This window comes from Coccinella septempunctata, chromosome 6 (genome assembly GCF_907165205.1).
Source record: "Coccinella septempunctata chromosome 6, icCocSept1.1, whole genome shotgun sequence".
Classification (NCBI taxonomy): domain Eukaryota; kingdom Metazoa; phylum Arthropoda; class Insecta; order Coleoptera; family Coccinellidae; genus Coccinella; species Coccinella septempunctata.
The window spans coordinates 12,891,468-12,912,694 of NC_058194.1; the positions used below are offsets into that span (position 1 = coordinate 12,891,468).

The following is a 21,227-nucleotide window of genomic DNA, read 5'->3' on the forward strand; positions in this document are numbered from 1 at the left end:
CACACAAACGATTACAGATAACCTATATTTGTAGGGTCACGATGCTAATTGTACAAGATACAGGGTGCTTTATTCATTTGGTCCATAATTTTTGCAAGCCATAACTTCGGAACCACTCGGACCTCGGTATATTCTATTCAATGTTTAGCATATGTTGAGTGGATATCCTCATCGAATGGAATAACAGCAAAACCTAAAATTCAGGACCGGCTGAGTAAAATTTGAATGAACTGTAATATAACTGAAACTGAATAACACCAAAAGTATTTCATGATTGAGCAGTCAGTTTCAATACATGGGTACTTCATCGTTAGAAAAAATGTGAAATGTAGTGAAGAAAAATTGAAGTAGAAGTTTTGGCTACTTAATGGTGAAACATTTGGATTTGTACACCTTTAATACAATATTTACCATATTCAGGGCACAAGGACTGGAGATAGATACCTCAGGGAGATTGTAATATAAGGTTATAGTGGGCGACTCTTTCGTTTTTATGGACGATAATGCTCGACCTCATCGTACTATACATTTTCAAGTTCAACATCAATTTCAAACTGGCATTAATCAGCAGCAAATTGACAATAAACAAAATAAAATTGCAACTGTAAAATTCCAATATCAAAGTTCGAATGAAGCTGAATCATTTGATCACACAGATCCATATTTTTTTTGATTTTTTGGTTGAAACAAGTATTATGTACCTACTAAGTGTATTAGGAGGCTCCCAAATATTGTTTGCGAAATGAAATAAATAATATTCAAACAACAGTAAACAGTTATAAACGTTGATTCTGAAACACAATAAGGGGCTGAAATCATCTCTTTTTATGATAACTCATTGAGAATCTGTTGAGAATTTGCACAATTTGCAGAGATTAGAGAAAATCGTTCATAACAATATTGGCTAGGTAACGATTGTTAATTGAGCAAAATTCATCGCCCATATCATTCTTTTATGAATTCGATATGCAAGATATAAATTTTTGAGAAAATTCGTTTTTCCGAATGGTTTTAATTAATTACGTTATTTATTGTGTATATCATTCAATAAATTTTTTCATTCACATATTTTATTCCAATGGGGAATTCAAATCCAGAATTCCCAATTTGATTTTGTTTATTTTCAATTTGCAATAGATTAATGCCAAATTGAAATTTATTATTGCCGATTTGCTTCTGATTAATGCCAGTTTGAAATTGATGTTGCCAATTTGATTTTGACTAATGCCATTTTGATTCTGATTAGCTCCAATTCAAACTTGAATACTCAGAAGGTTAATAACAGTCCGCACGAATTCTCCAGAAGTTTACAGGACCTTGTTCAAGCCGCTCAGGAGGAATGGCTCAATATCCCTCAGCAGTATATCGCTAAACTGGTAACCAATATGGGTAGGCGTCTCCAAGCCTGTATAGATGATAGAGGACGAAATAAATACTCATTTTTAAGTAGAGTTTTGGTTATCATTTCCCAAACATAAACGATCATTTTGTAACTTTATGTTTTCTCGAGAATAGGTACTCTCTTTCTGAAATAAAGGTGAATAGTGAACAATTATGTACACAAACTGTAGGTGCATTTTTTCACTTAAATCTTTTCCATTTATTAGTCCACACTCCAATTATATATGAGAAAACATTTTTACTTTCGGAGATTTAGGGTGATGCAAAACTTTTGAATCTGTGTATTATGCATAGTTTCATTAATCTAAGGTATTATGACACATATAGGTGCATGTAGTTGAAAAAAAATTATTCTTATTTTGAAAAAGAATATCAAAACTAGTTAGGAAACGACAACAAATAATAAATAATAAATTAGGATCGTACACAATTACGAATATTGATGTATGCTGCCTTTCCGTGCAGGCAAATTTAAATAGGAGCTATTCAAAATGTCCTCCATTCTACTCAATGTATTTACGACCTATTTCCAAAATATTTTGGAAGCTTTTCTCAACATAATTGTACTTTTTCTCAATTCGCTGCCAGAATTTTAAATTATTTGCATTAGTTCTTACCTCGAATTTATTTTTGTGGCGTACTCTTTGGATTTCAGGTCTCTCCAGATGAAATAGTTAAATAGGGTTCAAATTCGGAGAAACGTGCTGGTCATGAGTGTGGACCTTCCGTATATCCATCTATTCCCAAAGTTTTTTTCTATGAAATTTTGAATATTTACACAAAAATGAGGAGGTGCTTCATCGTGTTGAAATTACACTGCGTCAGTATTCTCATTTCGTAGGAGCAGGTACTGGCAAAACGTTTTGAATAAAATTTGAATACTCTTAATACCAGTAAATTCGAAATTCATCAAAAACGTACCTGAATACGTTGCCGCATGTTTTATGTTTTGTTCACAATTTGTTTGTTGTTCAACAGTGCCATGAGTGAATAAAGTGAATTAAAGTTTTATAAATCTGAAGATTTTACAATAAAGTGGCCAAACCTCCTACAATGGAGTTCTTATTAAAACCGAATGCCAATTATGAAATAACTTATGCCCGAGCTTATGCCTTATTCTGTACTTTCCAAATCATTTTTCTATTTTCATAAATTGTTTTATGGCCATATTTTTATTTAATCGAATTTTAAGGAGCCGGTCCTGAATTTTAGGTTTCGCTGCTATACCAAGCAAATAAGGTTCAATCAAATCGGAAAAAATAATGAATACCGAATAAAATTGTGTTTTTCTTCAAATCTCGTTACTGTGTTGTCTGAATATTCATATTTGACTACTTAGATTTATTGATTATTAAAATCGACTACTATTTATCGAATGCAATCTAAATATACAGGGTGATTCATAATGATTGGGACATTGTTTGGACCAAAATATGGCGATAGGACTAAATATACCTGTATAAAATATTGCTGTGGAAAAAGATAGAGGGCGTTAATGTTCAATTTTTTATATTGGGACCGAATAATATTTTCTTCGAAGTTCGGAAGTCCTTTATTAAAAGAATTAGAAAAAGCATAGAAGTTGGAGGAGGCCACGTAGAACATTTAATTTAAGTTCATTCTTTTTATGTTACATTGTTTTTAATTATGCTTTATCGTCGAAATAAAGAAATAAAATGAATAAATCGTTACTTCAAATCCCCTTCCGATGCTCTGAACTGTTCAATTGTGTTTTTCTTAAAGACGGATGGAAAAATATGTAGTGAAATTATTAGCAAAAAACGAAAAAAAAATTCAACTTTAACGCCCTCTATCTTTTTCCACAGCAATATTTTATTGAGGCATATTTGGTCCTATCGACATATTTTGGTCCAAACAATCTGCCCTTAGCCTATGTCCCAATAGTTATGAATCACCCTGTATAAAATAATATTGTTCAAAAACTAATAAATGGTTTTTGTTTCTTATTATTTCGTTTAATATTCCAAGTAACATATAAAATATGTAAAGTGAAACGATATTCTAGAATCTAGATAGAGAATATCTATATATCGGCGAATCGCATACGAATGTGTGTGTGGTTGCATACCGCCTGGCGCATACGTAAGCTGGTACGACGGCTACACGCTACATTCTCTAAATAATCAAAATTAGGGTTGCGGCCTTGCGGGCTTCAAGTTGACCACCCCCCCCCCCCCTCAATCTCAATACCTTACCAGTATCCACTGACGTAAATTTTCGGGAATAGGTTTAAATATCATATGAAAGATTAGTGCAAGCGAGGGAGGAGTTTTTACTCTTGAGGGGAGGCACAGGGGGCTCGTGCTTCCCCCTGGATCCGCTACTGTAGGTATCTAACTTAGGTCAGCAGTTAAAGCTAGGATTGTTTTGGGACTATGGCAACGATATTTTCCTTTTGCTGACGTCATATCATACAATGAAGCTCACCGGATTGTTTCGTTAATTTTGCGTTGGTGGAAATTCGGAATTTCAATTCACTACTGTGCAAAAGAACGGATTCAGAATCCGTTTAGAATTGACACCGCGAAAAAATCTATTCAAATATTCCAATTATTACTGAGTGGCATTTCAATCAACTTATTTTATTTTATTGAAAAATAGACTAATTAAGATGCTCCGGAAGTTAACTCATCAAAGATCGATAGGTATATAAATTCTTGATTCATTTGAGTTGCGTGTTAACCTGATCATACCTACTACTACTATAAAGGAACTCGACTTCCTCCTAAATTTTGTGGGTATTCTTAACATGATTACTAATAACCCAATCTTCATGGAGTCCCTGTATCAGAGCGACCATATGTTGACTCTTTTGTGGAGATTTTAATCGGGTGTGCGCTTTCACATTATACCTCGTTAAACAAAATCCACCACAAAATTAGGGGAAGCGAAAAAAATGTATTGAACATCGACGAATTTCTCTTCAGTAGTGTTGATTCCGAAATTTCAGGGATATTGCATGACTCTGCTCTTTTTAACGATGTAACAGGTTCTATGGATCTTATCTCCTTTTCGCTGCTGCTTTGAAAATGAACTGATTGTGGTCTCTATCTGGTAGTTGTAATCTACCGACATTTGATGACTTCCAATTTTTGTAGATTTCGTTTGCAATTTGTATCGGAAGTGAGGAATTGTGTGACGAGGAATAGATGGAGTGGGTGATAATATTTTACAAGAAAGTGTGAAAACTCACTCAGCTATTTTTTCGATATTAGTTTTCTACAATATGTTCCTTGTTTGCTTGCACTTGTCTTACTATTATCCTTCAGTTTGAATTTCTAGATAATCGCAAATATCAAGTTCCTAAATTGTATTGGAAATTCAATAATAGAGCAAATCAATCAGAATTCAAAATTGATAAAATAACATCCTCAATGTGTTCAATTTGATCAAGAACATAAACAACACTATCGAATTCAAAATATCTTCGATCACTGTATAGACCTATAGGTATATATGTGATTGATGTAGGGGTTCCCAATACCAATCTGAATTCTGCAACTAAAAATCTTGCTGTGGGCCCCAGATGTCAATATAGTGTTATTAAATAGGTATACACAAATTATACAATTAACGGATATATTGACTAGTAGGTACTTATATCAGGTCATAAACGTTTTAGACTGAAACGATTATTCCGATTATTCATGAATTCGATGCAAGGGCGGATTTAGTAGGGGGGTAATGGGAGTAAGTTCACCATGAGTATCAAGTTTATAATAAAGTGGTAATGGATATCAAAAATGAAAACAAATAGTTATAATTTTTGAATGGGCATAAACACAAATATCACTTATATTCTGATATATAGGTAGGTATGTAGGTATACTTATATATTCTTTCGAATGTCAGCAATACATTTTAATTATTGAACAATATAGCAAATGTATGAGTTTTAGCAGAAGTAAGTGTAGGGGAGAGTTCCTTTGAATCGGACGGCCCAAGAACCGGACGCTACAGTTTTCTACTACACTCGATAGTAATTTAGCATCCTTTACGTAAATCCTATTTTTGCAACATCGATCGATATCTCTTGGAAAATGGCCGACCCTGTGGCTCGCGCCTTGTGGCAAAAATGGGATTTACGTAAAGGGTGCTAAATTACCATCGAGTGTAGTAGAAAACTGTAGCGTCCGGTTCATGGGCCGTCCGATTCAAAGGAACTCTCCCCTACCTATACATCAACATTCGGCGGTAGGCTTGAGGAAAAACCTAAGTGACAAATTATTGTCTCTCCGTGAGTAGTGTTACTGATGTTAAATTTTCTTACAAAATAAGCTTTTAATACTGAAGAGCTTTTCCGTTGGCATAAAACTTCTTTATCCTCTCTCCGTCTCGAAATTATATCTGAAACAAAAAGAAGAGCAGAAAAAGAGAAGGAAAAGGTAAATAATACTGCTTTCATCAAACAAAAAACGGAAAAGAAATACAAAAAACTTTATTGACCAATGTCAATGAAATTAGAGATTGTCATGCCAATTATGTTCCTGCCACCAAATAAGTTATAGTGTATTTCTTATTACTATTTTTTGTGGCATTCTTTCCATAACACTTATGTGATTTCGATAATTTCGTTCGAACTAATCCAAAACGACCATAAACGTAATAGAATATAAGTAATATTGGTAGCTTCGAGGAGTTCTTCTGGCAAGAAGACAAGAAAGTATAATACAACCATCATGCATCAGAAAAACTTCGAAAGGTCTAGTTGAAATTCTTTTATAGCATTTTTCGAAAATATACTGGGAAAGCACATATTGAAAACTTACCCCCACCAACAAATAGGCCTTGAAGACTTTGTGTTTTTGATTTATGAATTTATAAATATCAGAAATCTTTCATTGATTCAATTCGAGAATGTAAGTAGGTAAGGTTTGTATATTTTTCTGGTATTAAAGGAATGAAATGAACACATTCATATTCCTTGATTTTCTCAATCCACCTTGATCAGGTGATTTATTCCTGATTTGATTTATGAATTTATAAATATTGGAAATTTTTCATTGATTTAATTCGAGAAAGTAAGTAAGGTTTGTATAGTCTTCAGGTAAAAAGAATAAAATGAACACATATTCCTTGATTTTTTTAATTTACCTTGATTCGGTATATGAAAAATGAACTCTTTGAATTTATTCCTGATTTGATTTATGAATTTCGGAAATCTTTCATTGATATCATTCGAGAAAGTAAGTAAAGTTTGTATAGTCTTTAAGTATTCATCATCAGGTATTGAAAGAATAAAATGAACACAAATTCCTTGAATTTACCTTGATTCTTGATCGGATGAGTGTATGATGAAAAATTAACTCTAAAAATTCATTCCTGATTAGGAAAGTATAAATTGAATTGATACGAAATTATCATAAGAGAACATTTGGTTGAATCTGACCCATTGGAAAGAATGTGGTCACTATACTTAAGAGAAAGATTTTTGAAACATGCACGTCAATGTTTTCTGAATTTCTCAAATTAAAATGAAAACGTTTATTCAATAAATGATTTGGAATTCACAAAAATACAGAAGTTTACTTGCCATTTAAAACTTATATCAATTCTGTTTCAGGAAAATGAATCCAGCTGTAGAAAACTTTTTGTGTTAATCTCATTCGAAACTTTGAAAAAAGTCCCAATTGATTGTAAAATTATATTGGCTGCCATTTTGAATAATAATTTTTATTCCAGATATGATTGACAAAAAAACCTCCAGTGGGTACAAATAATAAATAATAATTATTAGAATCATTTTTGCGATTGATATAAAAGATGTATGATTGATATGTTATAGGTAAAACTCAAAACTTTTTCTGTTCCAGTTCTATCTCAGAGATGAATGAATCTCCTCATCATTTATTAGAAAACCAAATGCGAAAAAACACCAGCCTAGATGGTAGATTATTATTTATGCTTCACATAGAAAAACAGATGAGAAATGTATGAATTCAACATTCATCAATTTTAAGTTGAATTAGCTCTGATTATCACCTTTGCTTTTGGTGAATAAAATAATTTCAGTTCTACAACAGATGGTAACAAAAACAAAAATTCAATAAATGTAGCCTAAACCAATGAACATTTTTGTTGTAAGTTTGAATATCGGCAATGGTAAAGGCAAATCACAGTGCTGAGATTAAAATTATTGAACGAATGCTCGAATCACAACCCTTGTTCATTTTAATTTCCTACGAATGGTCCAAAGAAAGAGTTTCGATAAATCTAAATCAGTTGAGAATTATGTTGAAAAACAAGTTATAATAACAAATACTTCAGTTTCTTGATCCTGAAGATGAGTGAATGTATTTTCAAGATGATAATATATGAAAGACTTATTCATTTCTTCTCCATTTGAGTTGTGTCTGGAAAACGAAAACAGTTATGTCGCAATCATTTTATTATCAAGTAGGTATTATTCCGAACGATGAAATGAAGACACTTATACAATAATCACTCAATGAGAAACTTTGTAGAAAATCAAAACTCAGGATAAAAAACATGCACTCAACGAAAATGATTACATGTACAAGTTTCACTGAAATTATGCTGAACACCAATATGTAATTTTTATTACAACCATATTTTTCACTTTCAAGAGTTTCTTCAAGAATAAACATAACAGATCAAAAGAACAGGCCAAATTACCTACCTGCCTATACGAAATCCAATCCTCCTATTTAACTATTCACACTGACCGCCACACCGATTAAAGTGACCACTTACATAATAATCGTTTCAGTAACAACATAACAAAAAATGTAACTCGTGCGTACAACAAATACCCCATCCTGTTAGGGTAATAAAAGTTTTCCAATTGGCCGTCATGTGGCATGAGGAGTAATTGGAATAAACAAATTTACTGACCCTAATCCTGTACGACCATTGGACAGAAGGCACGCGCTACAGGGGCGGAACCACAAGCCATGACCCCCGAGGGGTGGCGAGGGCTACCCGCTCAATATAAGGGTCAACAGGTAGCCGAAAACCACATTTCTCGTTCGAAGTTCTTCGGTGTAACTTGTTCCGAGCTTCCAGTACGTCTTTTTTGGTGCGCGAATTCGATAAACGCAAGTTCACGATGGAATCCGCCGACGCTTATAGTTACCTCTATATGTTGGGACCCCAGCAGAACGTTACCGAGTGGTCCACATCTTCAACCTCGAGTTACGAAAGTTACCACGAAGAGGGTTACCAAAGCACTTCTCCAACCCCTTCAGAACGGAGCAAAAGCCGCGTTACCCCTTTGGTATTGAGGAAAAGAAGATTGGCAGCCAATGCTAGAGAAAGGAGGAGAATGCAGAATTTGAATCAGGCTTTCGATAGACTGAGGACTTTCCTACCTCAACTGGGTCAAGATAGGCAGTTGTCCAAGTACGAAACACTTCAAATGGCCCAAACATACATCTCTGCCCTGTACGACCTCTTGGATCAGAGACAATCATAATACAGGTGCTGTTCTCTCCTTACCATATCGTTGCCAGTTCTCGAAGCCAAAGTTTATTTGAATATAGAGAAAATCTTTACTGAAGTGTTATTATTCCTTGTAAATTGTAAGTACGTTCTGCATACATTTTTCGAACATCTTTCTATGATCGTCACAAGGAAATTGTAATTTAAACGATTTTTTCAATAACGATGTTATTCTAGCTTATTATTTAACTCAAGGTTTATCTCTTTATAAGTATCAAAATTTTGTACATAGTTGTGTGTAAATAATTGTTAATTAATTTTAAGTTTTAATATTAGCATTTTACCGCAGCAGTATTTTATGTGAGAAATTTAGCTGTGACTACCAAATTGAAAATTGTGCCAATTCGTCTCAAATGAGAGTAAACAACAATCAATAATAAATGATTTAAATTAACTCATGTCTTTTCCTCAAATCCCGATTTCCCTTTCAGCCATATAGCTAAAAGTTGCTGCCTTTATCGGACGTTGAAGTTTCCACAAAGAAATTTACAGTTTGTTGAAAATAGCGATATCTTCTGATTTGGTGAATTATATTTGAAATCCAATGAAAACTTTTTTGAATTAGTTTTAATTCAACGAAAAATCAGATTTTCTGCCAAGATTTATCATAGTTCTTGTGAAGAAGGATATTGTAAAATTGGGAGAAGCCTTCCGGAGCTATGACTTCTGGTGATATATAAGGAATTTTCACGATCAATTCATGAGAAAATGGCAGGGAATTTTATGTCTGATATACTATGAACCAGTCATTTTAAAAGAACACTGGATTTAATATCATGGAATATGAAATCAGTGATTGATTCAATGTAGTTGAATTGTATTCCAACCCCAGTAAGGATTTTGTTCAATTCTGAGGAAACCGGATTTTTATTCATTCTATTGCTCTTTATATTCGTCGTAAGTGCCTACATCCTCCAAAAATATAAGAACTAGGTCTATTCAGTAAGGGAGCGTGGGATTGAGAAAATCTACAATTACAAGAATAGAGCGGATCTCTATTTATACGATGGGAAAAAACCATTATAATTTCTGCAATCAATATATTTTGTATCATATTATGCACTTGAAGTAAAGAATTAGTGTTTCCTTTTAGTTTTGAATTCGATTGTGAAGTTGGTGAAATATTCAAGTACCTCTACACATAATATGATGTTATTGTTGAATATATATGAAATTGTTTATTTTCAGGGAATGTTGGGTGCTAAAAAATTTTTATGAGTGAATGATATTCAGATACATAACACCTGACGATTTGAAAATCCGCAACTGTTACGACAACTTATTCTTGTATAGGAAATACCTATATAATTGGAAAAAAGAATTCTGAACAAAAATCTGTAGTAGCCCCATTATGTTATTTTTAATTAATCCTGATGTGTGAACTGTTAGGTTGACAGCTCTAGACATGTTTGCCAATTTTTGCATAAAATCATTTGCTAGGGAAACAGCACCATTTAATGAAATCACCATTTTTTCTCAAAATGTAACTTATTAATGGAAGAGGAAAAATTTAGTTTATGTTTTTCCAATAGCCACTTCACTTATACATAATGTTCTACAAGCTCTATGACAAACTTTGACAGAAGGAAGATGTGCTTCTTTTGACCATTTTTTTCCTTTGAACATAGATCCGATTCGTTTTCGTTTAGGAGTTACAAGTTTTCATGTTTTGATTAAGTAGGCCGACAGAAAATATCGGTTGATATGTCACTGAGAATGGTATCAACAATAACCATAATGAACATTTATGGGACTGCAGAATCCATATGCCATTAGACAAAGACGATGTCAGCAACGTTTCAGTGTAAACGTTTGGGGTGAGATTTTCAACAATGATTTGATGCCAGTACATGTTATAAATGATCGTGTAAATGCAGATTTGTATAAAATTTTTTTATTTAAATACTTTTATTTTGACTACATTGATAACTCAGAGCTCAACATTGTTGGAAATACGTGGTATCAGCACGATGGTGCATTGGTGCACCACCACATAGACTGACATAAAGGGAGACAAGTAGTCAGTTGGCTGAATGAACATGTCCCGAATAAATGGATAGGTCAAGGAGGACCAATACAATGGCCATCTCGTTCACCTAATATAAATCCCTTAGATTTTTATTTATGGGGTCATATGAAGCAGCTTGTTTAATATGTTGAAATCCAATTTCATTAACAATTACTTGATAGAATTCAAGATGCAGCAAACCAAATACGAAACGACCCAAATCTGACCCGCCGAGTAACTGCATCTTTAAGTCGTCGATGTAAAGCTTGCATTCAAAGGTGGACACTTTGAACAATTTTTATAGTTCCAAAATTTCCATCAATTATTATGATTTGAATATAAAATTTTTATTTTTCAAATGTTTGTATCTTCTAAACAAAAACAAATCCGATATATGTTCATAGGAAAAAAAATGTTCAGAATAAGCACAGCTACCATCTGTCAAAGTTTATCATAGAGCTTGTAGAACACCCTGTATACATATACATCATTCACATTTATTTTAGCAGTCGGTTGGCCATGAAATAATTTTTTCAAGTTTTTGTAACTAGAATGGAGTAAGGTTGGCACTCATGAAATGTCGTTAATATAATAACGCCGTTGCCACAACTAATATCAATTTTTATGACGAAAATGCCGAAAGTGATTGAAAAAAGAGACAACAAGGTTTCAGGAAGTGCTATTTATAATTCAGGTCCGCTCATTCATATAGTTCTAACCTGATATTCTAAAATCCACAATACGTCAGACGGTAGCGAACATATTGAATGTAAGAGAATAGAGAATTTATATAATGTTTCATCTGAATCTAAGCGACTTATATTTCAGCTGAATATTTCCACCATCAGAAAGATTGTGAATGAAGAAGAGGACAAAGAATTTCCTTCTATATTGGGAGACCCAAAAAAGTGGTGACATTTAAGAAATTTTATGTTCAGGTGAATTAATGTGAAAAGCTACTACATGATTTTCGATTAATGTCATCGTAGAATAAGTTCTCGAAAATTGATTTTTCCATTTTTCATTTGACTTGTCCTGTACATTGTAAATGTCTTAAGGGACCAATGAATACCTAATTATTATCATTATTATTAATAAGGATAAATTCAGATGCATACCATCCGCCGATATCAACAAGTGTTACGATCTGAATTGAACTAGCCAATTTGCCATCGTCAAGGCCCCAAATGGAGTACTCTCCATCGATATTGATATTGATATTATTATATCAATTTATTAAGATGAACAGCCACAAATACGCGCCAGTTGTTCTGTTAATTGTTTATTCATGTGAAATTTTTTTTCAAAGGTGAAGTTCATCTTGATTTGAAACTTCCTTTAATTCCTTTCACTTACATGATGCAAGATGATTTTGTTGAAGAATTTAAAATTCTTGTAATTATCTGTTAATTCCTTCGGGAGATTACCATTCCCAACCACTGCATCATATGCATTTCATCTTCGGGTTCATAATTTTGAAATCTACAACTGATGTAACGTATTCAAACTTTAGCCAAAGAAGATAACGAACATTAACTCTCCTCAAGCTAGTGCATATTATGATATTATACTGATCTCTTGTATTTTCCATGCAAATAACTGGATTTGGTATGCCGTAAATCAGTTTGTATGAACTTCAATTATGTTCGTCACATATTTTCGACATTGCGATAAAATACGTAATAACAGAAACTTCTACGTAGAACGGGCAACACAGCGTTGATTTAAAACCCAAAAATGTTTTGACAAGTGTCATAACCCCACATTTTCGTACTATACAGAGTGAAATGTGTCAAATTTCTATGGCCAACCGACTGCTAAAATAAAAGTGAATGGAGTATACCTTGAAAATTTTCTTTCTGAGTTAAATATTCCAAGTGGAAATAAAAACTGATTAAAATTATTACTGTTAGTCAAGACACGAAAAAACTGAATTCAAACAAAACAATTTTATTTTAGAATTCATACAAAAAATACTATTGATAGTCTTTGAAAGCAAAAGAAAAAAAATCTGATTTTTTCTTCAATAATGGAAACCCCAATGGGTTACACCAACGAAACTATCTCCCCCATGTCCTCCGTGATGGGCACCGCCATGATGACCATAATGAGCTGGATGATGAGCATGTCCTATTCTTTTCACAACAGCATTGAATCCAGTATGAGGCCCAGCAGTATATTCCACCAATCTAGTAGTACCATCAGCTTCTTTTAAAGTATAGGCGCCTTTCACATTGTCTCCATCTCTATGTTCCCATTGAGATTTCACATCATGAGTATGGGGATCATGTACTCCGTATTCAAATTTGTAATGTGTTGGGGCCTGTAAGAGATAAAAAAGATCATGAAGCTTTTTTTGTGATTTTATTATAAGAGAATTACTATTATGAAACCTATTAGTTTTATAATATCTATAATATATTTACATTGAATGGAATCCTCAGACCAAAAGGAAAATTAATTGTTATAATGAATCTCTATAAAATTAGCTGAATTATATTGGTTTCAACAACAGTTGAAATTTTTTGAAAAAAAAAAAAGAATGAGCGGAAAGTATACTTACGTGATGTTCATGATGAGGTAGCGCAGAAATTACTGCCACAAAAACTAAAAAAGCTATCTGCAAGAAAGAATTGCGAAAATAAGAATACATGTGGTACATTGAAATTCGTCAAACTTACTACAAAAGAGTTCATGATTGTTGTTGTTGAGATGCTAGAACAGGAACGAATGATTATGGACAATGCAGAAAGTTATTTTATATCTTCTATTATCCCTGTTGCTGATATATTTCATATGAAACAAATTGTGATAGAAACCATGGGTAAAAAACCAGAGTTTGACGAAATTATGAATGTCGTATTATTTGGCCCAGTTTTGATGGCAGTAAAGTCAATAAGTCCCGACCACTAGCTTCTATTAGTGATGCACGAGTGACTTGCTCAACAAACCATAAAAAGCGACCACAGCTATTTACAATACCTTCATGATGGTGCTGTGAATTCCAGCTTCGTGAATAGAACTCCTAAAATTTTTCGGAATGATTGTAAAACAAAGCAAATGAAGTTCACAAAAATTAACGCATGTATGTCTACAAGATTTTCATCATTCAAGAGCTCAATTTTTAGTATAAAATCTGTGATAGGCATGCAGTAGCTCATAAGCGGCGGATCCCCGTTATGTCTGTGTACTAATGAGTACTAATGAAACGTAATTTCTGAAGAGAAAAGAAAAAAATGTCATTGAAGAGATTAACGTTATGCTTTTCATTTTGAAGGAAATAGAATTCATAGGGCTATGGGTATTATGAATCCATTCAATGTCCTTCGAGAAAAAAATTATAAATTAAGTTGCGAACCCATTTATCACATGCTGAAGGATGCCAAAGTTAAGTAGATGACTACGGAAGCGAGGAGTGATTAGTTTTACTCCAATCACTTTTATAAAAGCACTCGGTTGGCAATGAAGTAATTTTCTTAAGTTTTTCTAACTATAACGGAGTAAGGTTGGCACTCATGAAATGTCGTTAATGTCATAACTCATAACGATGAAACGTCTTCAACATATAGCCAAAGAGATAACCAACATAGACTCTTTCCAAGTAACTGCATGTTATTGAATTTCAATTTCAATTATTTATTTATCTCAATTTTAAATATTACAATAGCAGTGAAGAGCCGTACATTTATATCAAGAATCAAAATATTGTAATGAGTACACCTAGGTACAAGTACCTGTATGTGTACTGAGAGAATTATGTGACCATAATTTAATTTTGATCCTTAACAAAATTAAATATGTGTATTGAAAAACTGACCACTTGTCCTTTTCATGCAAAACTACATTTGGAATCCATTCAATGCTTCAATCAATTTGTATCTATTAACGTCAGTTATGTTCATTATATATTTTCGAATTCATATTTTCACATTATTATAAAATATGTATCACTTTAGGTAGAACGGACAACATACCTACTTTAAAAACTTTTGACAACCATCATAACCTCTCATTTTCGTACTTTACAGTGTGGAATGTGACAAATTTTCATGGCTAACCCAGTACTTTGATAAAAGTGAAAGGAGTATAATGTACAGGTTGGGCAAAATTGGTGATACCTTAACTACAACTTTTTAACCCAACGAGATAATGAACGGTACATTACGGTCGACTTTTTTCGAGAAACTTATAATGCCAACAACTGCATATACATTATATGGGCCAAAATTGAAATTTGGGCGATTTCAACTTTAGTCATTATCTCCGTTTATGTTTGTGCTAGGATGTTGGAAAAAAACAATATGGAGACAATTTTTTAAAGCAATCCAGGGGCCTACTATGATGACAGGTTTATTTGCTGAGCTATAACATAAAGTTGTGTTTTTTCTTATGAAAACAGTTGTTTGAAATGACTTAGAAAGAATTGCAATTTTTTCTCCTTTCAGAAATATATCACACATCGCCTTCAGTCATTCACAACTACTGTTTTCATAAGAAAACACATATCTTTATGTTGTAGCTCAGCAAATATACCTGTTGGAAACAATTATAGTACGACACTGGATTGCTATAAAAAAAGTATCTCTATAATGTTTTCATTTCAACATCCTAGCACAAACTGAAACGGAAATAATGACCAAAATTTTAATATTGGCCTATAGCTCGAAAACAAAAGAAAAGAGGATTTCAGTTGATGGCATTATTAGTTGTTCGAAAAATAACGACAGTAATGTGCCGTGAATTTCCTCTTTCTCGTTGGGTTGAAAAAGTTGTAGTTCAGGTATCCCCAATTTTGCCCAGCCTGTATAGTCTGTTTCACTTGAGCAGGGGGTCACTGGATTGTGTGACCTATTCATCTAGCAAAATTAGGAAGTGAACCATAAGAAAGATGGTGTTTTCCAAGGGCAATTTAAATGTGCTATATGGGAGAAACTATCGAATACAGAAATGGAAATAAGTTATTGAGAAAAAATCGTTTAAAAAATTTTTTTAGATTTGACTGGTTTCCTGAATTGAAATGTATTGATTATTTCTAACTTTTGATTGTTCATCCCAAAGTCCAGTTTCAGGTGTTCCTGATTTTTCTTGTAAAATATATCAAAAAATATTTTGCTTATATAAAATAAATATATATATAAAAAATATAATGATGCTTTCATATTGAATTAGCATTTTCATTTAAAATTATCCAGAGGAACTTCAAAACTCCAAAGTGACCTCAAGTATCTATTGAATCATGCACAACTTGGATATATTTTCCAAAGGTTGATTTTAAATCCTTAGAGTGATTTTAAACTAAATTAATTGAAATAAATAAAAAATAACCATTATATTTTTTTGAGTTTGGATTTAGAAGAGATTGTGCATTCTGATAATATGCAAAAAAAATTTGTCGTTAGAGAATGAATTAGGGTTAGACAATTCCGTTACGATTTTTACCACTCATATTCGATAGTTTTTTCGATTGCATGACTGGATAGCCCTCTTATTTATTTATTTATCAGTGATAGAACACATACAGGATAAATTCCATTAAAAGTATGCACAAATAAGGTAACACAGTGTTAACATGAATCATAATATATTACATTTGAAAGATATATGATTCATCACATATTTAATTTGGCTCAACGAATAAGTCCGAAATCCAGTGACTCTTTTACGTGAAACACTCTGTACATTATAAGAAGCAAACAGTGTGTACAATTCTTTGGTATATTAATTATTTTATAGAAAATGCTCGAACGGGTCAATTTTGATTATAAATGAACTTTGCACGTTCAATTGAAGAGTATGTCATGCACCCTATAGGATATGAAAGGTGCATGGTTGGGTTGTTTCAAAAGGCAATCTAAACTTTTTGTATCAGGAATGGAAAGACCTTTTGTTGTTGAGGATGATTGAGGTTTTTCATTGAATATTTTTTTTTATTGCGATGAAATGTTTAAATTTATTGAATCTTTTTTAAATGTATTTCAAGTCAACCAACGCTGGCTTTCCTTTTTGTCGTGGGTTACGGTAAGGTATGAATGAGATTTTTTCGAAATATTTTTCTCTTATTATGTAAAACTCTTATGAATACGAAAATTGCATTGTATAAATGAGGGATGAAATCATCTGATGAGAGTTTTTTCTCACGCAGAATTGGCCCATCCTGTAAACACGGGATATTGTGACACTGCGAAATATGGGAACTACCCCATGGTGATAACTGATAACGGGTATTCATTGATTCAATAAAATGGGAAAAGTGGTACGCTATTTCCTCATTCAGATTATGTCCACCAAAAATTAATACCCAAAAATTATTCAAATAACCATATTTTAAAAAGTGGTGCGAGAAGTAGAAAAACGAAGGCACGAAGAATTACGATTTTAGTGAAAGGAAGTATTGTGTGAAGTATTGCGATATTGCCAGGCGTGAAACGAAACAATTGATTACTTGGCCGAATTATGAATTGGTGAATTTATTGGTCAAGTTGAGTAATAGTGCGTAAAATTCCATTCATATTAATTTTTTGCATAGGAGTACTCAATTTTGTAATAAAATGTAGATATATAAATCCAAATGGAAGTTCTATTTTTATCATTCGACAATCGCTCATCATCAAAAATGTTCAAATCAATTGTGAGTACTAAGGTTCTGCAAAACTGTTATGATAATAACAGTTTTGCAGTTAAAATATTAACTGCTTTTACCTCATAAACATAACCCTTTCTTTGAAAAATTAATAGTTAAGTTTTCATCAATAATTTTTATGCATTTTTCTTATTGTAGCTGTTTATCTCCGTTGCTTCTTTAGCAGTTTGGGCCCATGAGGAACATCAAGTAAGGCGTAATAATTTCTCAAGAGAGAATGTTTCTAATTTATCTTCTTTTCAGGCTCCTGCACATTATAAATTCAGTTACGGCGTTCATGATCCTCACACCCATGACGTTAAATCCCAATGGGAACATAGAGATGGAAATCATGTGAAAGGTGCATACACCCTGAAAGAAGCTGATGGTACTACAAGGCTGGTAGAATATACTGCCGATCCACATTCTGGATTCAACGCTGTTGTAAAAAGAATAGGGCATGCTCATCATCCTGCTCATTATGGCCATCATAGAGTTGCCCATCATGCAGGGAATGGAGGAGAGAGTTTTATTGGTGTTACACACTGGGGTTTCAAACACTGACAGTACCAAAAATTAAAATTATTGTTGATTATTTTTCGTTAAAGTTTTCTACCTAAATAAACTGAATAGTACTGACAATTTCATTTCCTACTGAACATGCCACAAAATACGATGCTGCCAGTTTTAAGCTAATTGGGTATGCGCAAAAATATATTTTCAATATTAGTTTATAAACTTCTTCATTCAGATAACAAATATTCAGAATACAATCAATATAATTTGAAAAAAAAAAAATAATCCGGAAGCTCCGTTCTCTTGTTTACGAAAAAATATAGAATTTTCAAGTAGGAGAAAATGCCATATATTGAATTTCTATGAAATATTAGTATAGATAGACCATGAGTGCAAGCACGGATGTGTGATTTTCAGATACAATTCCATTTTTTCAAGAATTTATAACAGAATTCTTTATCAATGAGACCTAATCGTTTGAGATGATTTTTGGCTGAAAATTCGTTGTTCCTTGCAAAGAACAGGCTAAACCAAAAAACAGATCTTTGGTAAATGGAATCGATTTGACCTAATCGTACCTAGGGGTTTAAAATTATTCCGCTTGTTTCATCTTTCTAGGCATCTACATATTTTACAAAATCAAAAATAAAGGGTTTTCCAATGGAAATGATACAATTTGAACTGGTTAGCATGGAACATGGTGATATTTTTGTATTTCTCAAGTAATTTGTGTTCAGTAGGAAAAGATGCAGGCTTGAACAACGTTTAGAAATTTTCAAATTCTTTCATTAACATCAGTGATAATTTGGGAATAGCGAGAGAAATTATAAACGACATTGATTAACTTCACTTTTCTCTTGTATCTTGAAAATTCACTTTCAAATTCTTTTACAATAAGACAAAAAGTTTGTCGATATTTGTCGTCTATGGATTCTCCTCAAATTTGTCTCAGTATTCACAAATTATTACTGATGTTGATGAAAGAATCAAACAATTCCTGAACGTTTCTGAAGCATGTATCTGTCCATGAGTAAATGGCATAAGCTACTGAACACAAATATCTCAAATACAAAAAATATTACGCCGTGTTGCCATACTAACCATTTTAAATTGTATCATTTCTATTGGATAAGTAGATAAGTCTGGAGATATGGAAAGCCAAAGATGAGGTGTTGGGTGTTCTAGCCAATGGTTTGTACGTTCACGTATTTACTGATGAGCTAAAAGGAGTAGGTGCACTATCTTTCATCAACTAACTACAGCCACCCCTCCATACGGCCAATTAATGTCATAAATTGTTTATTAAACAAAATGAATTCTTCTTGAAATCCGAATACCTATATATTAATAATAAATTGAAACTATTACAAAAAACTTACCTTGATATATAATGATTTTTTGTATTTTCGAATCAACTTTTTTTGAACAGCCAGTTTATTTTTCTATTTGATGAGCATCTCTATTTGTTCGTCTGAAATATCGTTTTCGGATGCCCAGTGAATGCATTTGTAAAAAAAAATCGAGGATTTTCGTTTTCAGCTTTTATCACCGACTGCAAATTTTTTGATCGTCACTTAAAGAGCTATCACTAGTTTCCATATAATTTTTGTTTCCTCAACAATATCTTAATCAGTTAGGAAAATTTCGCAATCATGGATACTTCCTGCAATCCATTCTTCTGATTCTTCAGAGGAATTATGTTATTGCATAATTGTTGGGTTAACAGCTTCACTTCATTCTTTTCGCTTTTTTTGATTCTTTTAGCTTCTTCACTAGATTGTTCAAAGGAATATTATTATCACCATCAACGTATGCTTCCTGTGTGCAGCAATGGTCTCCACGATTTTCTTGACTTCGTGCCATGTTTCATCTAATGAAAACAAATCAAGTCTATGCTTTTCAAATTCGGTTGAAGGTCAGTTTCTGATGCTAAAATTTTCTGGAATAGATTTTTTCTGTAATAGTTATTTACAGTTTGTATTACGTTTTGATCCATTGGTGTACAGTTAGATATTAGAGGTACATACATGAAATTTCATTATCGTCACTTTCTAGATCCATTGCGGATGCTCTGAGTCTGGTGCGTTAATCAGTAACGAAAGAGCTTTTGGTTAAAAATTTTTTTCTTAAGCCCGTTTGCAACAGCCGAGAATTCTCTAGAGAATTTACTCGATAATTCATGCTCCGTGAATTCTTTACCGTTACATACGCACTTTCGGTAGAATTCGCTGTTCATTTGCATACAAAATAATCTCTGCCGTTTTGTTACCATAATTTGGTACGGAATTCTCCAGAGAATTCTCGGCTGTTACAAACGGGCTTTACAGAGGGGACGAATTCCTCACAGAAACCATTCACTTAATGAAAGTCTTGATATCCAACCTTTTCTGACCTGTGTATGATTCTAGAATATGAGGATTGCCAAAGCTTTTGCAGACTTTCCAACAACAAGCATTTTTAACTTATGGGATCCTGTTGCATTAGCACATATAATAATGGGCATATGCACCGTTTCATTGAACGAGATTAATTCCTAGAGCCCGTTTGCAACAGCCGAGAATTCTCTAGAAAATTTACTCGAGATTTCATGCGCCGTGAATTATTTACCGTTACATACGCACTTTCGGTAGAATTCTCTGTTCAGTTGCGTACAAAATAATCTCTGCCGTTTTCTTGCGAGAATTTTGTAGAGAATTCTCGGCTGTTGCAAACGGGCTTTAAACATCTTTTTCTTTCCATAGAAATTCTATGCTTGAACGTCAATAGAAAGTTTTCGACTAGGCGCTGATTTTCAAATACGTGCTCTTGTCAGCACGATTTGAATGAATAATTTGTTGAACCCATAAACTGGCTGCAGAACTGCTGTGGTTTTTCTAATAACGTCAAGTACCTTTTATTTGACAATCCATTTCATTATCAATAATAATGCTAATTCAACAACAAAAAGTTGTCACTATTTGATAATATTTTTTTTTGTGTAGCAGGGGGACAAACCAAGGTGCATCGATTGCACATCATAGCAGCTTGTTTTCATTGGCCTGAATTCTTTTGATGTGGCTCTTTGCCGCGAAACCCCAGGCAACTGATCCATAAGTCAGTTGAGGCCTAGCAACGGCTTTGATTTTGAGAGATATTGAAATGAAAAATTAACTTGTTCCTTTTATCTTTCAATTATTTATCTTCAATTTTGTCTCTTTCGAC

The 21,227-nt window shown here is 33.0% G+C and overlaps 2 protein-coding genes across 2 annotated transcripts; one reads left to right on the forward strand and one right to left on the reverse strand.

Annotated features, from left to right (window-relative positions):
- Positions 1–7,970: 7,970 nt before the first annotated feature.
- On the forward strand, positions 7,971–9,191 carry LOC123315810 (protein atonal-like). The gene has a single exon (XM_044901670.1). It carries the CDS (start codon positions 8,492–8,494, stop codon positions 8,855–8,857), a length of 366 nt encoding a protein of 121 aa, XP_044757605.1. The 5' UTR covers positions 7,971–8,491; the 3' UTR covers positions 8,858–9,191.
- Positions 9,192–12,914: 3,723 nt separating this feature from the next.
- LOC123315968 lies at positions 12,915–18,126 on the reverse strand. The gene is made up of 5 exons (XM_044901879.1): positions 17,777–18,126; positions 17,030–17,045; positions 13,573–13,606; positions 13,455–13,511; positions 12,915–13,214 (listed from the first exon to the last, which is right to left on the reverse strand). The coding sequence occupies exons 1-5, from the start codon at positions 18,015–18,017 to the stop codon at positions 12,915–12,917; spliced, it is 648 nt and encodes a 215-aa protein (XP_044757814.1). The 5' UTR covers positions 18,018–18,126.
- Between the last annotated feature and the right edge of the window lie 3,101 nt (positions 18,127–21,227).